The 19,432-nt window shown below is 41.0% G+C and overlaps 1 protein-coding gene across 5 annotated transcripts in view; it reads left to right on the top strand.

The window, feature by feature from the left end:
• The window catches only part of LOC134210456 (uncharacterized), a 168,213-nt gene that overhangs the window by 110,397 nt on the left and 38,384 nt on the right, over positions 1–19,432 (top strand). For all 5 annotated transcript variants that reach the window (XM_062686503.1, XM_062686502.1, XM_062686505.1 and 2 more), the window contains one exon: positions 15,011–15,071. In XM_062686503.1, coding sequence (XP_062542487.1) covers positions 15,011–15,071 — 61 coding nt within the window. The remainder of the gene's footprint in view (positions 1–15,010; positions 15,072–19,432) is intronic.

Here is a 19,432-nt window from a genome sequence, read left to right as displayed (position 1 = left end):
GTTTCACACGATGTCACTTCATCTCACCCTATTCAATTTCCTCCATCACCTACCTGTCTCAGTCATTTTCTGTACCTCACGTTATTCAGTTTAAGTCTATAATATTTGCTAATCATATTGCGTCAACTGTTAGTTCACTAAACTTCCATTCTTCCCATTGTGAGTAACGGCTAGCTCAGGGCTACTCTTTGGTTCAGGGCCGGCTTTCACGTACTTGGAGGACTCCAGATATGCAAAGTGGACATCGACACATCAAAGGACAATCGCATAGAGACGGACTTGCATGCTTACCTAAGGCTCATAGTCTGATAAATACTAAGAAATCTAAGATTTTCATTTTACCTTTTTTTTATTTAACGTGCATAGGAAGGGTAGGGGTAAGGGGGAATAAAGGGAACGATGCGGCCGATCAGCTACTGTTGGGGCCCTTTAACATGCGACGGGGAACGAGATTGAGAGCATCGACATACCTGGATCTTCGTACCGATCGAATAGGGTGCTCACGGTAGGGGGAAACCACATCGGTTACAGTCACTGACGAGCGGGGGCGAACCCTGCCGGGCCTCGCCAGGATGCCACCTCCTTGTCAACCGATTCCCCGCACCTAGACCGTGTATAGCCACCCGAAATGACGTGGGGGACTCGGGTATCTATCTGCACGCTCACTTTCGGTATTTTCGATGACTTGGCAATTCTTCTCCCGCGTTCTCGACGATACTCTGCTTGAATCCTCTGAGCTCGGCCACCGGTGTAGATTTCGTCCTGGCTGCTATTACGTTGGTCAGCGTTCAGTGCTCACGGTAGGGGAAAATCACATCGGTTGCAGTCGTTGACGAGCGGGGGCGAACCCAGCCGGGCCTCGCCAAGATGCCACATCCTTGTCGACCGATTCCCCGCACCTAGACCGTGTATAGCCACCCGAAATGACGTGGGCGACTCGGGTAACTATCTGCACACTCACTTCCGATAGCTTCGGGGGTTGGATAAGGCTCCGACGACGCTTTCAGGTAACTTGCTGCTGTCTTCCCTGGAGCAATGCCACTAGCTCCACTGGTCACTGTTTGGTGGCGCAAACACGGCTCACCGATTCTCTGGACCAACCAGAAGGCTTCTGCTGGGTCGGGAGGGAATATAACTTCTTCCGAACTATCTGTACGAACCCTTTAGATTCCGATTTCCCAAATACTTAGGACCACTACTCCGTTTCCACGACACACGTTGTCTCTTTTTATAAAATCGCGGCGTTAAACACCAAACCGTCTGACTTGCTTCGTGGATCTTCTCCAACTCCTCGTTCATCGGTTATCGTCCAACCTGTGCAATTCAACATCGCACATACGAATCGCCCATCATGTTTACATTGCTTGCACTCGCGACTGACCTCGTGATGAAGGAAGAATTGACTGACCGCGAATGTGTCTCTTGCATGCGATGGCTGCTACGATCTGTCATGTGACTGAAGAACAGTATATTAGACTTGATCATGTTTATAGGCCTGTCCAACGCCACACATCTCCCCTCTTCTCTAAAAAAAAAATAACGACTGGCATCTACGTTTAAAGAAAAAATAACTTTACCGACATATTATTAATGATGGGAATACTCTCTCACAGTGCTAAAAAAAAAGGCATCTTGAACCAAACGATCACTTCAGGCGCATTATTGTACAGCGAGCGTCTAATTTCGTAATCGAAAAACACTATGGATAAACCATTATTATGGTTGCCCAACTAAATATGGAAAATCATTCTCAAGACATTCCCGTGCAGTGTTAACTCGCAATGGAAACACTATTTTTAGTAACCCTTTTTTGCTTCTAGTAAAAATCATCAGTACTAATACTACCTTTACTTTCTTTAAGCACACGTCTATTTCAATATGTAACTATAAATGTCAAACAACCAGCAACAAAAACTACAAACCGATCCGGAAAAGTATCGATAAACTGTTCTTAACTATAGGCGGATATCTTTTCTCAATGCAATCAATCTCCACGAGCACCTTACGAATCCACGATAAAATCTTAATTCTTGTGGATTCAATTTTCTTAAATTCTAATTCTACCATTATGGAGAAATTAAAATCCTGCCTGCGGACGTTCTACTACAAAGTTCTCACCATTTCGGTCTGTAGTAATACTATTCTTCTTGCGGGCGTCCCACCAACGCAGAGGAAGAATCAACTGAATGCTGGCGTCCCACCAACGCAGAGGAAGAATCTACTGAATGCGGGCGTCCCACCACGCTGAATTGTGATCATTCCGATCCACAATAACACCATTCTTTTTACGGGCGTCCCACCAACGCAGAGGAAGAATCTACTGAATGCGGGCGTCCCACCACGCTGAATTGTGATCATTTCGATCCACAATAACACCATGCTTCTTGCGGGCGTCCCACCAACGCAGAGGAAGAATCTACTGAATGCGGGCGTCCCACCACGCTGATGACACCATTCTTCTTGCGGGCGTCCCAGCAACGCAGAGGAAGAATCTACTGAATGCGGGCGTCCCACCACGCTGAATTGTGATCATTCCGATCCACAATAACACCATTCTTCTTGCGGGCGTCCCACCAACGCAGAGGAAGAATCTACTGAATGCGGGCGTCCCACTACGCTGAATTGTGATCATTTAGATCCACAATAACACCATTCTTCTTGCGGGCGTCCCACCAACGCAGAGGAAGAATCTACTGAATGCGGGCGTCCCACCACGCTGAATTGTGATCATTTCGATCCACAATAACACCATTCTTCTTGTGGGCGTCCCATCAACGCAGAGGAAGAATCTGCTGAATGCGGGCGTCCCACCACGCTGAATTGTGATCATTCCAATCCACAATAACACCATTCTTCTTGCGGGCGTCCCACCAACGCAGAAGAAAAAACACTTGAACGCGGGTGTCTTCTCACGCTTAACTAAAACAATAAAACTCTCTTTATTGAACTCCTCGCTGAACTAACATCCTTAAATTTTTCAACAGATAGATCAACAAAATTCAAAAAATAATTTAACGAATTTTTGGCAACACAGGCCACCAACAAAATTCACCTTATCGAAATATTGCTTTCTAAGCACAATACGGCATTGCAGATATTTTACATCACAGTATCATTCGATTTCACTACACTCAGATACAAGGAGCATTGCGATTGCATATTTTCAAGAAGAAAATTCTGAAAACAACAACATTGAACATAACACATAGTTTTGAAAATGGAACTTGTAAATAGTAATTTATGGAACAACTCTTTCTCATAAGTAAATTTCAAATTTTCATTCGTCTTACTGAAAATCACTCCTATACTTTTTCAACGGTACTTTCAATTTTATCAATAATTTTATTGTGTGTGTATTGATAATCATACTTTAATTTAAAAAGCCTTACTAAAACCGGTTCATATCGCCTTGCTCCGAAGTTAATCATCTCTCACCCATCGCACACTTGGAATAATCCATCAACAAACAAATCCTACTCTACTCTTCCACTACTCTATTTAACTAATCTGAAGAAAACCTTACAAAAGTTACTCTGTTTTACATACCAATCAAAGAGTATGAACCATAAAATGCCAGCACATAAACGTCCCAAACATCCGACGTTTTCCAAATGTCCAAGAACAGCACCCAACGACTGGGTCGGTGGATAAAATCAAAACATCAAAAATCATTGTCAGAAAATCTCCATAATAAGCTGTAAAAATGTATAGATGTGTGTTCTTCGCATAGATATGTGCATTCTGAGCGCAGTTGAGACAGTACACGTGAAAATAAACTCATACTATTGAGGTTTTTATCATTATCATTGTTTACAAAACATATCTTTGTTTTCTGTTAGAAATGTCAGTCTTGCCTGTTTGCTGCTAGATTATTCATGTCATTACATTCTAGGCATAAAATGCTGAAGAAAACATTAACAAAAAGTAAAACGTTACAAACATCATTTTGTGTTCGGTTCTACCGGAATGTTCAAGCGGAATCATATCAAAACAAAACCTTAAATGTAAATAATCGGGCTGCCACTATACGACTCATAAAATATCTTATAGCTAACTACCAACAAAACTCAATAAGTGAACGGTATGAATTAATTTTACATTCGGCGCAATCACTTGTGCAATGCGGCAAATCGAAGAAATAGTTGTAACTAATTAAAAAACAACACAATGACAATTCCGTGAAAAAATCGCAATGTGTGCACTGAGAGGAGAGTTGCGGGTCTGTAGCGAAACATTTTGAAAATTAGAATCTCTCGAGTCCGCAGCTCCCAGCCCGAGAGCGGCATCCATACAAATATAACGAAACCATTACTCCTTACCTTTGCAAAAAAAAGCTTCGCCGCTCTAACCTCTTTTCGGCTTCCCGTGAAGTTCGTTCAAAACTGCTAAGCACACATCTTTACACAACATGATGGGTGATTCCACAAGCAACGCCAGCACACACTCCTGGCAGGATCGCCAAATGTGCAATTCAACATCGCACATACGAATCGCCCATCATGTTTACATTGCTTGCACTCGCGACTGACCTCGTGATGAAGGAAGAATTGACTGACCGCGAATGTGTCTCTTCCATGCGATGGCTGCTACGATCTGTCATGTGACTGAAGAACAGTATATTAGACTTGATCATGTTTATAGGCCTGTCCAACGCCACACACAACCTTTCTGCCCATTAGCTCTCATCTGCCTTTCGTGCTCTCTCATTCCCCTGACCGTCGACTCCCGATGATTCCGGAAATGCCTTGGGGCCCATTCCAATCCGTTGGGGATGCTACCCGTGCTCCCGTACACTCAGCAACCGAATTAGTAACTAGTTAGAATAGGTTTAGTATTATTTTTTGTAATGACCCCTAAAAAACTACACAAGCGCGTTTTACGTTTTTTTAGTTGTTTCTAATTTAACTTCATGCTTAGTTTTACAAATTCAATCAGTTAGTAGGTTAGTACATATGTGTTAAACAAAATTTAACAATTTTTCATATACAGTATAAACCAAAAGCAAAATCGAATATAATTCAAATGTTTTTTTTTTTATTTTAATTTAAATGAAATTGGAGCCTTCCTAAAGACTAATTACGACGTGAATTTCAGGGTTAGTAAAAAAATCTAGCTTTCTAATTAAGGTTAATATTTTATTGGAAGAAAAACACACATATCAGCCTTTAGGTGATTGTTCAAGGACAATGACCGGTAAAACCATCTAATACCATTGGTATTATACCAATCTCCGAAGGGTTACCTATGCTGTACCTTGCCTTTCGAAATAAAAGTCCAACTTTAGCTTTTCAAACACAACACAATACATAAACACATTTTTGGCTCAATAAATAGTTCAATGATAATATAAATATAAACAATGTTCTTTCAAGTTACCTAGAGTTTAAATTTTTTATTAATTTTATAGTGTTTAGGTGGATAAGAATTGTAGATTACAATTAGTCAACAATTGTATGTATGTTTCACAATATAAAAATATGCATGTTATTGGAAAATTGTTATGGATCTAAAAAGTATTAAATAATGCGAACGCAATACAAAGAACAAAATTTATTGAGAGTGAATTTAGTTTAACTCCATTAATTCATGTTATACCGTGATACTTGACGAACCACCTTCGATCCCATCATCCATGGACAGGGTTAAAGGATAGATAACATAATTCTGTTAAGATACGGCAGGCCAAAAAGAATTTTATGTAGGGGAGAACAGTTCAAAATTCATCCCTTAAGCTTTTTCGATGTTTTCACCAATATAAACAAGAATATCGAACCATTTCAACGTGTAAATGCAAAATCTTCAAAACTAGCTACATTTCACAATGAACTTCCATTCAAAACAACAAGATTTTTATGACTTTCTAACGCCTTTTAAATAAGTTTAAAAAATGGATCTGTAACAAAACGCCAGAATTCTGGTGTTTTTTTTCTTGATCAAGGGTAAACGGAAATCTGCAAACAGTCACCTGAGGAGGTTAACTCAGGTAGTGTGGGGATGGGATCACCCGACCCACTAAAACCAAAACCCTTTCGTCAGTCCGTATCCCCCGGCCCGCAATTAAGCTATACATCAGGGGAGGACTATTGAGAACGCTCACGCCTATGCTAACGCACTCGACGTTATAACGCAACATCAACTTCAAGGGTGGTAACCTCACCACCCGTCGATTGCAAGCTATGATAGTAACCTACTGGTCTGTATCATAAACTCGCGTGGAGACGAGCTCCCCGACAACAAACGCCACGCGTGAACCGCAATGACCTCTATGTCTACATACGGAGGTCCCCGCAGCCCACCCGCGACGTTTTTGTTGTTGGGGTGGGCATGGTGTTCACTGCATCACAGTAGTCTCTACTGCAGCTGCTGGTTTTGTTCAAGACGCCACCAGCGCTGTAGTTTCGACATAATCTCTTGAGACGCTGTGTTCACCGCATTCCATAGTACCTCTTCCCGACGCATCCTCTCAACGAGGTTGTCCGGGGTTGTATCCATGCCGCTGACAAGCAGCATGGCATGGCGTTCAACATCGAATCGCGGGCATGCTCTGCCGATTCTACCTCATCTACACATTCCGGGCACTCCGCAGAATCTGCGAACCCGAACCTATACAGGAACTTTTTAAAGCAGCCATGTTCAGACAAGACCTGTGATAGGTGGAAGTTGAAGTTGAAGTCGAAGTCGAGTCAAGTACGAGACACTGAAGACGGCCTTACTGTTGAGGTCGAAATACGTATCTGTCAAGATACAATTAAGTGGTGGAATTCAATGGGATTGTACAAACTCGTCTTATGACAAGGGGAGAGTTTAGTTTGCTGAGTATTGTTGCGACGAACGGTCGAGCTTGAAAACCTCGTCCGGGTCACGACAATGGCGCAGTCGGTAGAATTCAATTCAGTTTGTTTTAGTTTGTTGAGCTCCCTGCTACTTTTGTTGGAATCGGTGTCATCGGAATCAGGTAAATAAAAAAATATGAGTTTTTAAAAAAGATAGAAAATGGAAGACAAGATAAAAAAATCCTTGAGAATGTTAACGTCCCCGGTAGGCTCCCTGGCGGAAGGGCAGAGGAGTAGGCCGAGTAGCAAAGACAAGGTGCAAAACAAAAGACCCGAAAGAACAAACAAAAGAATGCTAGAGCTCCCGGTAGGCTCCCTGACGGAAGGGCAGTTGAGTAGGCCAGGTGGTAAAGAAAAGGTGCAAAATGAAAGTGGCAAAGAAACATAAAAAAAAAGACAAGAGAAAAAGACAGGTGAATGCTAGCGTCCCCGATAGGCTTCCTGGCAGAAGGGCAGAGGGACAAAAAAGAGCACAATGAGATAAATGAAACTAATAGGCAAGAGAGTTTATTAAACGAAAACCAAAAAGACGTTGGAAGCAAAGCAAAGAATTTGGATTTTGATTGGATTTGAATTTAGATCGGTTTGGAATTGGGTTTGATTTGTTTTTGGATTTGATTTGGGTTGGATTCGGATTGAATTTGGAATGTTTTAGGATCGGATTTAGATTGGTTCTGAATTTGATTTGGATTAAAATTTAATTAGGATTGGCTTATGAGTAGATTTGGAATGGATTCGAATCAGATTTGGATTTAATATGGATTGGATTTGGATTCATATTGGTTAGAAATTGGATTTGATTTTGATATGGATTTGGATTTAGACTGGTTCGGAATTGGATATCAAATGGTTTCGGATCGGATTTGGATTGGATTTGAATTTAGATTGGTTCGGAATTGGATTTGATTTGGGCTGGATTAGAATTGAATTTGGATTGTTTTAGGATCGGATTTGGATTGGATTTAAATTGGTTCTGAATTAGATTTGAATTAAAATTGGATTGAATTGGGATTGGATTATGAGTAGATTTGGAATGGATTCGGATCGGATTTTGATTGAATATGGTTTGGATGATTGTACGACAATTCCCCGAAAACCAATTCCCCGAATGCAATTTCCCCGAATGTAACAATTCCCCGAATGCTATTTCCCCGAATGTAACAATTCCCCGAATGCTATTTCCCCGAATGTAACAATTCCCCGAAAATAAAATACCTGCAAACACATCTTCGCAATCGACTGTATGCGGCCGAAAAAGCAGTGTTTAAAGATACATTCAAGAGTGTCTTATTGGAAAGCTTTATAGCTGCTGAATAGCCCTTGGTAGTATTTGTAGTTCTTGTACCCCAAGATGTGTCGTTGAATTATAAAGATATCAGAGTACAGTGTTCTCTAAGGTAGTTTTTTTTTCCTAAAATAGTATCAAACTGCAATTCTGATCGAAAGCCTTTTGGTAAATATTTTTCCTATCTTCGGAATCATACTCCTGTCCTGCATATACCTTCTTCAAATATATAAGGCAATGGTGGATGTGAATCCTTGTAAACAAAAACAATGCGTTTGCCTGGAAAGAGGCAATGGTGAATGTGATTCCTTCTTTAAAAAGAATGCATCTGCTCGGAACAATGCAATGGTAAATGTGTCTCTTCTTCAGTGGGTGTTTCACCAGATAATGAATGTTATTATTCGTTCTTTTATAACCTGTATCTGTCCTGAATATGGGGGATAATGGGGGATGTGATGCATTCTTTAAAAGAAGGCAGTTTTACAAAGTAAGAAAACGGTAGATGTGTTCCTTCAAAAATAGGCGTTGGCTAGAAATAATGCAAAGATGAATGAATTGAGAATGAGAATAAGGACTAATCTGATCTCTTATTTTGATGCAGGCGAATTTGGCCATAATAAGGAAAAAAATATATAAGATCCCTTATTACGCAATATGTATTAAATGTATTATATTTCACCGAAAAACATTTTGCCGAATTCATTCTCTCAACATAGCGCTAGGCGGACTGTAACTTTCGCGGTGTGACATTTGATGGATTCTACCTTTTTCAGAATGACCTTTGGAAGAATGCCGTTTTTCAGAATGTTATATTAAACAAATAAGCATTTTCTTAGATAAGTGTGGTGTAATATAACAGCAGTTTTGAAACATATAATTGCTTCATATCAATCATGTATTATACAAGCGTGGTACTTGCTTAGTAAACGAATTATCTCCTCTTTTTGCTATATTGCCGACAGAATTTCTGTCTCGAGAGACCTTAATTTAGAGAAGGCATTATCTCCTCCATTCTCATTACACCGGACAGACGTGATCATTTAAAGAAGGCGTTGTTTCATTTTTTCACTTTATTCCAGACAAACGAGTTCATTTAAAGAAGGGACTATCTATCCTTGCCTTATACCGGGCAAATGTGTTCATTTGAGGAAGACATTATCACTTTCTTTCCCCTAATACCGGGCGATGCTATCATCAGAAGAAGGAATTATCTCCTACTGTCATCTTATACCGGACAAACGCGTTCATTTCAAGAAGACATTCCCACAGTTATCGCAAGCTTTCCGGTACCTGCCAGTTGCATGAATGTCTTGTGTAGCAAGTACAATGGATACACTGTGCACAAGAAGCCGAAAATGCTTCTCACCTTGAAGCATCTTAGGCCACACCGAGAATCGAACTCGCAACCTCCGGATCGGCAATCATACGACTTTGCTCGCATGGCTTACTTAATACCCATCGCCTTGTGCCTCACTCAAAAAGAAGGGAGATGCATTCGGGGAAATGTTACATTCGGGGAATTGTTACGTTCGGAGAAAATGTTACATTCGGGGAAATGTTACATTCAGGGAATTGTTATTCGGGGAAATTGCATTCGGGGAAATTGCATTCGGGGAATTGTTATTCGGGGAATTGTCGTACAATCGGTTTGGATTTGGATTCATATTGATTGGAAATTTGATTTGATTTGGTTTTGGATTTAGATTTGGACTGGTTCGAAATTGGATATCAAATGGTTTCAGATCGGATTGAGATTGGATTTGAATTTAAATATGGATTAAAATTGAATTGAATTGGGATTGGATTATGAGTTGATTTTGAATGGATTTTGATTCATATAGGTTAGAAATTGGATTTGATTCGATTTTGGATTGAATTTTGGAATTGGATATCAAATGGATTCGGATCGGATTTGGATTGGATTCAAACTTAGATTGGTTGTGAATTGGATTTGGATTGAATTGTGAGTGGATTTGGATTCGAATCGTATTTGGTTGGAATTCGGAACAGATTTGGATTGTATTTGGATTAGATTCGGATTGGATTTGGATTGTTCGGATTAGATTTGGGTTGGATTCAATTCGGTTGGTTTTGAGTAGGATTTAGATTGGAGTTGCATTAAATTTGGAATGGATTTGGATTGGATGTGGATTGGCTTTGGATTAGATTTACATTGAATTTGGATTGAATTTAGATTGGATTTGTTTTGATTTTAGATTGGATTTGGATTTTGATTGGTTTTGGATTGGATTAAAATTGAATCTGGATTGATTTTTATTGGATTTGGATTGGAGTCGGATTGATTATGGATTTAAATTGAATTTGACGCGAACAAATATAAATTGAATTTAGATGGGATTTGGATTGAATTTGAATTAGATTTGGATTGGAATTAAATTGAATTTGGATTGTATTTAGGTTTGATTTGGATTGGTCTTGGTTTTGAATACAATTTGAATTAGGTTAGGATTATATAGGGTCGTTCGCATATTTTTCTTGATTCTTGATCAATAATGATAATTCTACAATTCTACATTCAAGCTACATAGGTATTTTAAGTTTCTAATGCGTCTCCAGATTAGAGGAGGGAAAGATTATAGTGAATAAGATTAGAATGAGGAGTTATTGCAAAATACCACTGAGATTATTTCCTTGTAACGATATGAACTCATTTATTGATTCATTTTGATCAGAGTGTATAGTGCTATCTTGTGCACCATGGTAACGCAAAGGTGTTTTAGGTTTTTCGTGTTGGAACGAATCGATAACAGAGTTCAGTTTGCTGAGTATTGTTGCGACGAACGGTCGAGCTTGAAAACCTCGCCTGCTGAGAACTCAGTGGGACTTTCTAATTGCTTTATCAGTTCTTCGAGTCTCCTCAGACCACCAACTGAGGGATCGGCGCTCGGGTAGTCAACTGGTTTGTGGAATTGTGGCGTAAGCAGCGTCTAGGACTGTGTGGGGTTTGAATAAATTACTATCAGCAAGCCATGACTCGGCCTGGCCTCTTCTTGTCAGATCTCCGTGGCGTGCACACGCACCCACGGAGAGCTACTGTCATCGCATTTCCCCTCGGCCATTTGAGGCTACACATCTTGGCGATCCTGTCAGGTAATTTTTTTGTATCATGACCCTGATTTCAAAAGGTGATTTGTATTCAAGGGGTTAGTGTGCTAATGTGATGGTTTTGAAAAATCGCATTGCTACAAAGCACGCCTGGAAGACCGCTGGAAAGTGAATTGTGGTTTGGAAAATCACAAAGCGCGTCTGGAAGACCTTTCGAAAATGGATTGTGGTTTGGAAAATCACAAAGCGTGTATGAAGACCGCTGGAAAATGCATTGTAATTTGGAAAATCACAAAGCGCGTCTGGAAGAGAGATGTAAAATAGATTGTGGGTTGGAAAATCCCAAAGCGCGTCTGGAAGACCTTTCGAAAATGGATTGTGGTTTGGAAAATCACAAAACGTGTATGGAAGACCGCTGGAAAACGGATAGGTTTGGAAAACCACAAGGTGCGTCCGACAGATTGCTGGAAAATGGTTTGTGGTTTGGAAAACCACAAGGCACGTTTAGAAGACTGCTGGATAATGGATTGTGGTCGGGAAAATCATTAGGTGCGTCTGGAAGACCGCTGGAAAATGGATTGTCGTTTGGAAAATCACAAAACGCGTCTGGAAGACCGCTGGAAAATGGATTGTGGGTTAGAAAATCACAAACCGCGTCTGAAAGACCGCTGAAAAATGGATTGTGGTTTGGAAATCACAAAGCGCGTCTGGAAGACCTTTGGAAAATGGATTGTGGTTTGGAAAATCGCAAAGCATGTATGAAGACCGCTGGAAACTGGTTTGGAAAATCACAATGCGTGTATAGAAGACCGCTGGAAAATTGAGGTTTGAAGGTTTGGAAATCACAAAGCGCGTCTGGAAGACCGCTGGAAAGTGGATTGTGGTTTGGAAAATCACAAAGCGCGACTTTCGAAAATGGATTGTGGTTTGGAAAATCACAAGACCGCTGGAAAATGGTTTGGTTTGGAAAATCACAAAGCGCGTCTGGAAGAACGCTGGAAAATGGATTGTGGTTTGGAAAATCTCAAAGCGCGTCTGGAAGATCTTTCGAAAATGGATTGTGGTTTGGAAAATTACAAAGCGTGTATGAAGATCGCTGGAAAATGGATTGTAGTTTGGGAAATCTCAAAACGCGTTTGAGAGACCGCTGGAAAATGGATTGTGGGTGGGTTAGAAAATCACAAACCGCGTTGTCGTATACGCACTTGTATACGCACTCGCCTTGGTCTGTCGTATTCACTACACGCGTCTGACCGGTAAAAATCGTTTACTCATTAATGGGTACTTTTTCTCTGCTATCTCTTTCTATCTGCTCCCATTTTGGGAGAATAAGTGTATTTACTCATTTAAATGAGTAGATCCACTTATTCTCCAGGTGGCACAGGTAGGAAGGGAGGAAATGTATAGACCGATCATCGGACCGGATAGTCTGCACACCGTATCGAATGACAACGGCCAACGATGCATAAACTTCGCAGCCTCCAAATGGTAGTCCGAAGTCCTTCTTTCCCCGCAAAATATCCCTAACCTAACCAAGAAACGGAAAACCAAATCGACCACGTTCTAATCGACGGTAAATTCTTCTCCGACATCACGAACGTCCGCACTTACCGCAGTGCGAATATTGAATCCGACCACTACCTCGTTGCAGTATGCCTGCGCTCAAAACTCTCGACGGTGTACAACACGCGTCGAAGTCGGACGCCGCGGCTTAACATTGGGCGGCTACAAGACGGTAGACTAGCCCAAGAATACGCGCAGCAGCTGGAAGTGGTACTCCCAACGGAAGAGCACCTAGGCGCAGCGTCTCTTGAAGATGGCTGGAGAGATATTCGATCCTCCATTGGTAGCACCACAACCGCTGCACTTGGCACGGTGCCCCCGGATCAGAGAAACGACTGGTATGACGGCGAATGTGAGCAGTTAGTAGAAGAGAAGAATGCAGCATGGGCGAGATTTCTGCAACACCGCACGAGGCACGATATAGATAGGCGCGGAACAGACAAAACTCGTTTTTCCGGAGGAAAAAGCGTCAGCATGAAGATCGAGACCGTGAAGAGACGGAACAACTGTACCGCGCTAATAACACACGAAAGTTCTATGAGAAGTTGAACCGTTCACGTAAGGGCCACGTGCCACAGCCTGATATGTGTAAGACGAATTAAGTACTCTCCATTTAATTCCACCAATTATTTTCGATATCTTTGCTGATACGCATTTCGACCACAACTGTGTGGTCGTCATCAGTGTCTCGTATTTGAGTACTTAATTCGTCTTAGACGGTTGAATAAATCTATCCCAATTTCATGATTGACATTTTTTTTTTCAAGGAGAATTTTTAATTTTACAAGAGAAGTTTTATTTTAGTTATATTCAGTAAACATTTGAAAACATAAAAGGGGCTGAAACCCTACTAGCCCATTCATTGTTCCGCCATTGGGCACACCCTTCGTTGTAGATGCGACAATGTCAAACGCTTGTTTAAACACATAAATGCTAAAATTGACAGACTAAGAAATGTTTATGTGCGATTCTATTCTATCAAACCTCATCAAATCCTCGCCTTACAACTTTCTTTCCAATTGTATGTTCTAAACTTTTTCCGCTGCTATAATATTCAAGCACTGCTCAGTGAAAACTTTTCCAGTTTTTCCCCAGATTGACTAACTCCACGTGCCAACAACGACGAACATCTCCAAACAGCAGTTGTAGGTGCCTAATAGCACTCTTATTCTGTCAAACCATATCGCGTCGCACAGGTGCTGAGAGACAACAAAGCAAATTCCGCCCTGTCCCACCCCAGCTGCTTTTTATAGGAGCATGTTGTTGATATTTTTGAAATTTTAATCCATCGAAGGTGAAGCATTTTGGTGACAAAGTTTCACAACCGTTGAAAAAATTGGTCGTTCCAATGGAACGATGGTTGTTTAACAATAAATATTGAGTGTGTAGATGTAACACGAGCAGATGTGCACGCCAAGGACTAGGGTAGTGTTTAGGAAACACAGATCTGCGTCAAGCCGCGTCGTTGTCACCGACAATTTCAGACATCAGAAGTGTATTCCTTGAAAATTTTGGAAAAAAAATGATTGAATAATTTATCTAGGAAATTTGGAAGAATGTCCTTTAGAAATTCGAAAGAATTTCTCATTGAAATTCAGAAAAAAAAATCCTTCAAATGTCAGACGAATTTCCTTTGAAATACAGAAAAATATTCTATCGAAATCAGAAGATTTTTCCTCGGAAATTCTGATGAATTTCTGTTTCAAAAAACTGCGAGTCTGTGGCAAACACTAGAAATCTATAATCACTTCATATGGTCCTTTTATTTTTCTGCAATTACTAATGCAAGTCAAGCAGAATCCATTAAAGATAAGCACAGCTTTGATTAAGTACCGCATGTTGCTGGCAGCCGGGGAAGGAGAGTATCCCAGCAGACCGGAGATTCGAAGCACTGCAACCGACCTGAAATAAATCTAATATTTAAATCCAGTATCCTGCTCGCTCGACAGTTAATTCCGCAAAGAACAAGCATCCATTTGAGGGTGCGTACGGAAATTGCTTTCAACCAGGGATGAATAAAATAGTGTTTCTTCTGGTGGTAGAATTTGCAACACACGATTGGTACCTACCTCTGAAAGTAGATGAATCCGTTTCAATGATTCGGAACATTTCATAGAATACGTTTTCCAATTACGACAACCCATGATTTTGGTTCGAAAGAGGATGATATGAGAGCAAAATAGTTTTAAGAACCAATACTGCGACCACATTGTTTTAACGAATTTTCTTTTATTCTTTTTGCATTCGGTTGGTGCCTTCCCAGTGGTCAGCGGTGTCGGGGTCGACATCATGGTGCACGGCTACACTGCGGGTGTTTACATCATGTAAGTATTTCCTGATGCAGGTGAACAGTTCCTAGCACGAGTAAAACCAATAAAACGAAATGCCGACGTGGGTGGTGGTTGTGTTTCGTTTTATTGGTTTCGAGATAAGCGCTGCCAATAAAATACTCGGTAAATAAGATAGCAATTTACAAAATGGAAACCTATGGCTAGAAGCTAGATTAAGACTAAAATAAAAACTCTCTCAAAAGAATTTCATTGAAAATTATGAAATTGCCAATAAAGATATCAGGGTACAAACAATAAATAAATATAGATTTTTACAGAATAATGCAAAATTGCCATGAACAATAAAATATTATCCACGAAACAAAGATATATCAGCACTTTTTAAAGTAAAAAATGCAATAATAAAAAAGAATTTTTGATAAAAAAAAATAAATTTTCCATTGTCAAAAATAAAATACAAAATTTTCACAAATAATACAATATTAGCAATAAACAATTACATTTTTTCCATTAAAATAAAATCAATAAAAAACTATAACAAAATTAGAAAATTTTCATGGAAAAATATAAAAAAGAAAGAAAACTGAGCATTTTTCATAGATCACTCCTTGGCCATGGAAAATGATCATTTTTATTGCTTTTCTCTATTTTTTAGGGAAATTTGCTCTTTATTGATATTTTTTGGAAAGTTTGATGTTTTTATGGCACATATAACTCTCCACGAAATTTATTTTCAATTTTCGAAATTTCGAAGAATTTCCAGTGGAAAATCCGAAGAATTTACTGTTGAAATCCAAAGAATTGCTGTTTGAAATTGAATGTTCGGGTAGAGAAGGACCGTCACACCGAAGGACAGAAAGCCATTTGGCCGAAGGCCACAAGGATGAATTTTGTTTGGCCGAATGTGTTATTTGACTTACAAACCTTTTGGCCGAAGCCCATCTAGCCGGCATTTTTTTTGGCTGAAAATGTCATTTGGTAGAAAAGGACGTACGGCCGAAAATATCGTTTAGCCGAACAGTTCCTTTTGCTGGTCATTTTACCGAAAAGGTCATTTAGCCGAAAATATCGTTGGCCCGAATGGATATTTGGCAGAAGGGACGTTTTTTAGCCAAAAAGCTTTTCTAGCAAACGGCATTTTTAACAAAATGATTTATTCGGTTAAAGACATTTTCGACCAAACAACCATTTCGGTAAAACGACATTTTCAGCCGACACACATGTTAGGGCAAACAATTATTACGGCCAAACTATCTGCTTGGCCGAATTTCTCATTTTCGGCCAAACCATTTTCGACATAATAACTGTTTCAAACAAACGTTCAATTCAGCCAAATGAAACTAGGCTAGATGACTTCCGGTTTAACGTGTTATTTGGCCTAGTGGCATTCAAAACAAACGGCTTTCCGCCGAATGACTTTCGGCCTAACGATAGCAAGGGCCATGTGAGCGGAGGCAAAAAATGTCGTTTAGCTGAAATGGACATACGGTCGAAAATGTCATTCGGCCGAACTATTCATTTGGTCGAAAAAGTCGTTGGCCAAATAGGCCTTCGACCGAGAATGCCGAAGTTGTCGATAAGCAGAAAGGCCATTTCACCGAAAATGTTATTTAACCAAACGGGTCGACATTTTCAAACAGCAAATTACATTTTTGGCCGAAGGACGCATTCGGGCAAATGACTTTTTCAGCCAAATGGCCATTTCCGTCAAACAACCCTTTCAGTCGAACGGCATTTCGGCCAGATGACTTCTTGCTTAACTTTTCAAAAGGACCTAAGTAACATTTTTTTCATGAATTAATATGAGTGCTGCAATCAAAAACTTTCATGTTGTTCTGTTGATTGCGCTATTCAAATTAATTCATGAAAAAAATGTTACTTAGGTCCTTTTGAAAAGTTAAGCGAGACTTATTCGGCCAAACGGCAAGGGCAAGGGCAAAATCTTTGGCCAAATGAAATTTTCCGAGAACAATTTCCAAATTAATATTTTGGAAAACTTTTTGGGAAAGTTTATCAAATTATTCCGGCGAAATTTTACCCTTCAATGACTTGAAAATATCCCGTAAAAATCCAGATTTTTTTTTAAAGAAATTAACTTACTTATGGATCCTGTACACCTCCGGTGGTGCAAAAGGCCGACTTGAAAGAACTCCATCCTGAGCGTTGCCCGGCTATCGCTTTGACCTGTTGCCAGGTTAGATTTCGGTCGACATCTTTTATTTATGCTATGTTGCTATCGGCCTCTGGTGACAACGACGATGGAGCTCGTTGTTTGAGATCCAGTTGTGAGGCCACCAGGCCCGAATTATATACCGAAGGCATCTGAACACCTGCAGCCGTTGAATGTTCTCCACTGATACACACCATGTTTCGCTAGCGTATAACAGCACAGATTTCACGTTCGAGTTGAAAATTCGTATTTTGGTGCGTTCACTTATCTGCCTGTTTTTCCAGATATTTCTTAAACTCGCAAAGGCAGCCCTTGCTTTCTTGATCCGTGCGCCTATGTCAATCTTGGTACCGCCGTCTGACGCCATTTGGCTACCAAGATATTGGAAGCTTTCAACATTCTCCACTGGTTACCCGGCTACTGTGAAACTGGAAGGAGTCACCCTGTTTACATCCAACGATTTGGTTTTGTTGACGTTGATGACTAAACCTGCCGAGGAGGAGCGCTCGGCAAGGTCGTTGAGCTTACTCTGCATATCAGAGCGCCGTTGCGCGAGGAGTGCAACGTCATCAGCTAATTCGAAGTCGTTTAGGTGCTCCATGGTTATAGGCTGCCATTACAGCCCGCGATTTGGTTCACGGTCAATCGCATCTACCAGAATCTCATCGATTTCGATGAGGAACAGTAACGGTGATAGAATACATCCTTGCCTCACACCAGCTACGACCCGGATAGGGTCGGACAGGACCCCATTGTGCAGCACTCTACACGAAAAGGTCTCATACTGTGCTTCGATGAGGCCGATGATTTTCTCAGGAACCCAGATATTACCAGATAAACGATGTCCCAGATATTACGAAAAACGATGCAGTAGTTGAGCGGATGTCATGAGGTCAGCTTTGAGCATCTCGGCTGATATGCGGTCGACCCCTGGGGCTTTATTCGATTTCATGCTTTGGATGGCTGTTTGAATCTCTAGTAGTGATGAAGCTTCGGTATTGGCGCGTGTTATAAGTCGGATCCTAGGCAGATCATGCCGAGGTGAAGATGGCCTGGTTGCCACTTGAAAAAGTTGTTCGAAGTGCTCGAACCAGCGTTTCAGCTGGTCAGTTGGGTCAACAACTGATCATTCGCGTCTTTCACAGGCATCGTTGCATTCATCTTCGCCCCGCTTAAGCGTCGTGAGATATCGTAGAGGAGGCGAATGTCCCCGGTTGCGGCGGCTCTCTCTGCTTCTGCCCACGCTCGCTTGTCCCGTCGACATGAGCGTTTTAATTCCTTCTCAAGAGCCGCGTATCGTGTCGTTATCGTCGCGTATCGCGTCGTTATCGTCGGGCTAAGACTTTGGCTCCTCTGGTTTTCGATCGCTCTATCGCGGCTTTGGCTTCTCTGCGCTCCTCTATCTTCCTCCAGTTCTCATCGGTGATCCATCCAAAAACCATTTCCACTCGAATATTGCCCGACATTTAGGCAATGAACAGATATTTGCGATTTAAACAGATGAAGTTTCCTCCAACAGTAGGTCTTTCACCTCTTCCATATGCTCCAAGACTCCAACTACAAGTTGGGCTTCCACGAGTATTGTTCTGGTTTTTTACTTGTAGAGGGCCGTCTCATTTTGTAGGTGGTTAATATGGTCAGAACGTCTTATGGAGTGCAAAGTGAGTATGATTTCCTACTACGATTTTATCGTGTCCATCTTCAGCTGCTATTCAAACCACCAGAAGCATTTTCTTGTACTTACCGACTATGGGTACTCGGTTTTATGGAAGAGAATCCTGTAAACCGCAGTTCTACACACACTTCGTTCTTACCGCTTATGGTTAATTGGGACATAATTTTCCTTACTCCAAGTGATCTCACACACGTTAATAGTTTTCCGTATAGGACATTTTCAACACAATTCCCTTCGCGGGATGAGTGGACATCTGGCTATTTGGATAGAAGTATGTCGGACAGCATTGTTTGTTACACTGACGGCTCCCTCCTCAAAGGTAGAGCAGGTGCAGGCGTCTATTCGCGTGAGCTGGGATTGGAACAGTCACACTCACTGGCTGTTCAGATAGCCAAGCAGCTATTAAAGCTCTCGCCTCGGCCAACTCAAGGTCGAAGTTAGTAATCGCATGTCGAACTCAAATTGAGGAACTTATATGGGTACCTGGCCATTCTTCCATAGCTGGAAACGAATTGGCTGATGAGTTAGCTCGTAATGGAGCATCGCATG

This window comes from Armigeres subalbatus, chromosome 2, assembly GCF_024139115.2.
Source record: "Armigeres subalbatus isolate Guangzhou_Male chromosome 2, GZ_Asu_2, whole genome shotgun sequence".
Classification (NCBI taxonomy): Eukaryota; Metazoa; Arthropoda; class Insecta; order Diptera; family Culicidae; genus Armigeres; species Armigeres subalbatus.
Note: the sequence above shows the minus strand (reverse complement) of the source record. Positions and strands in the feature narration are given on the sequence as shown.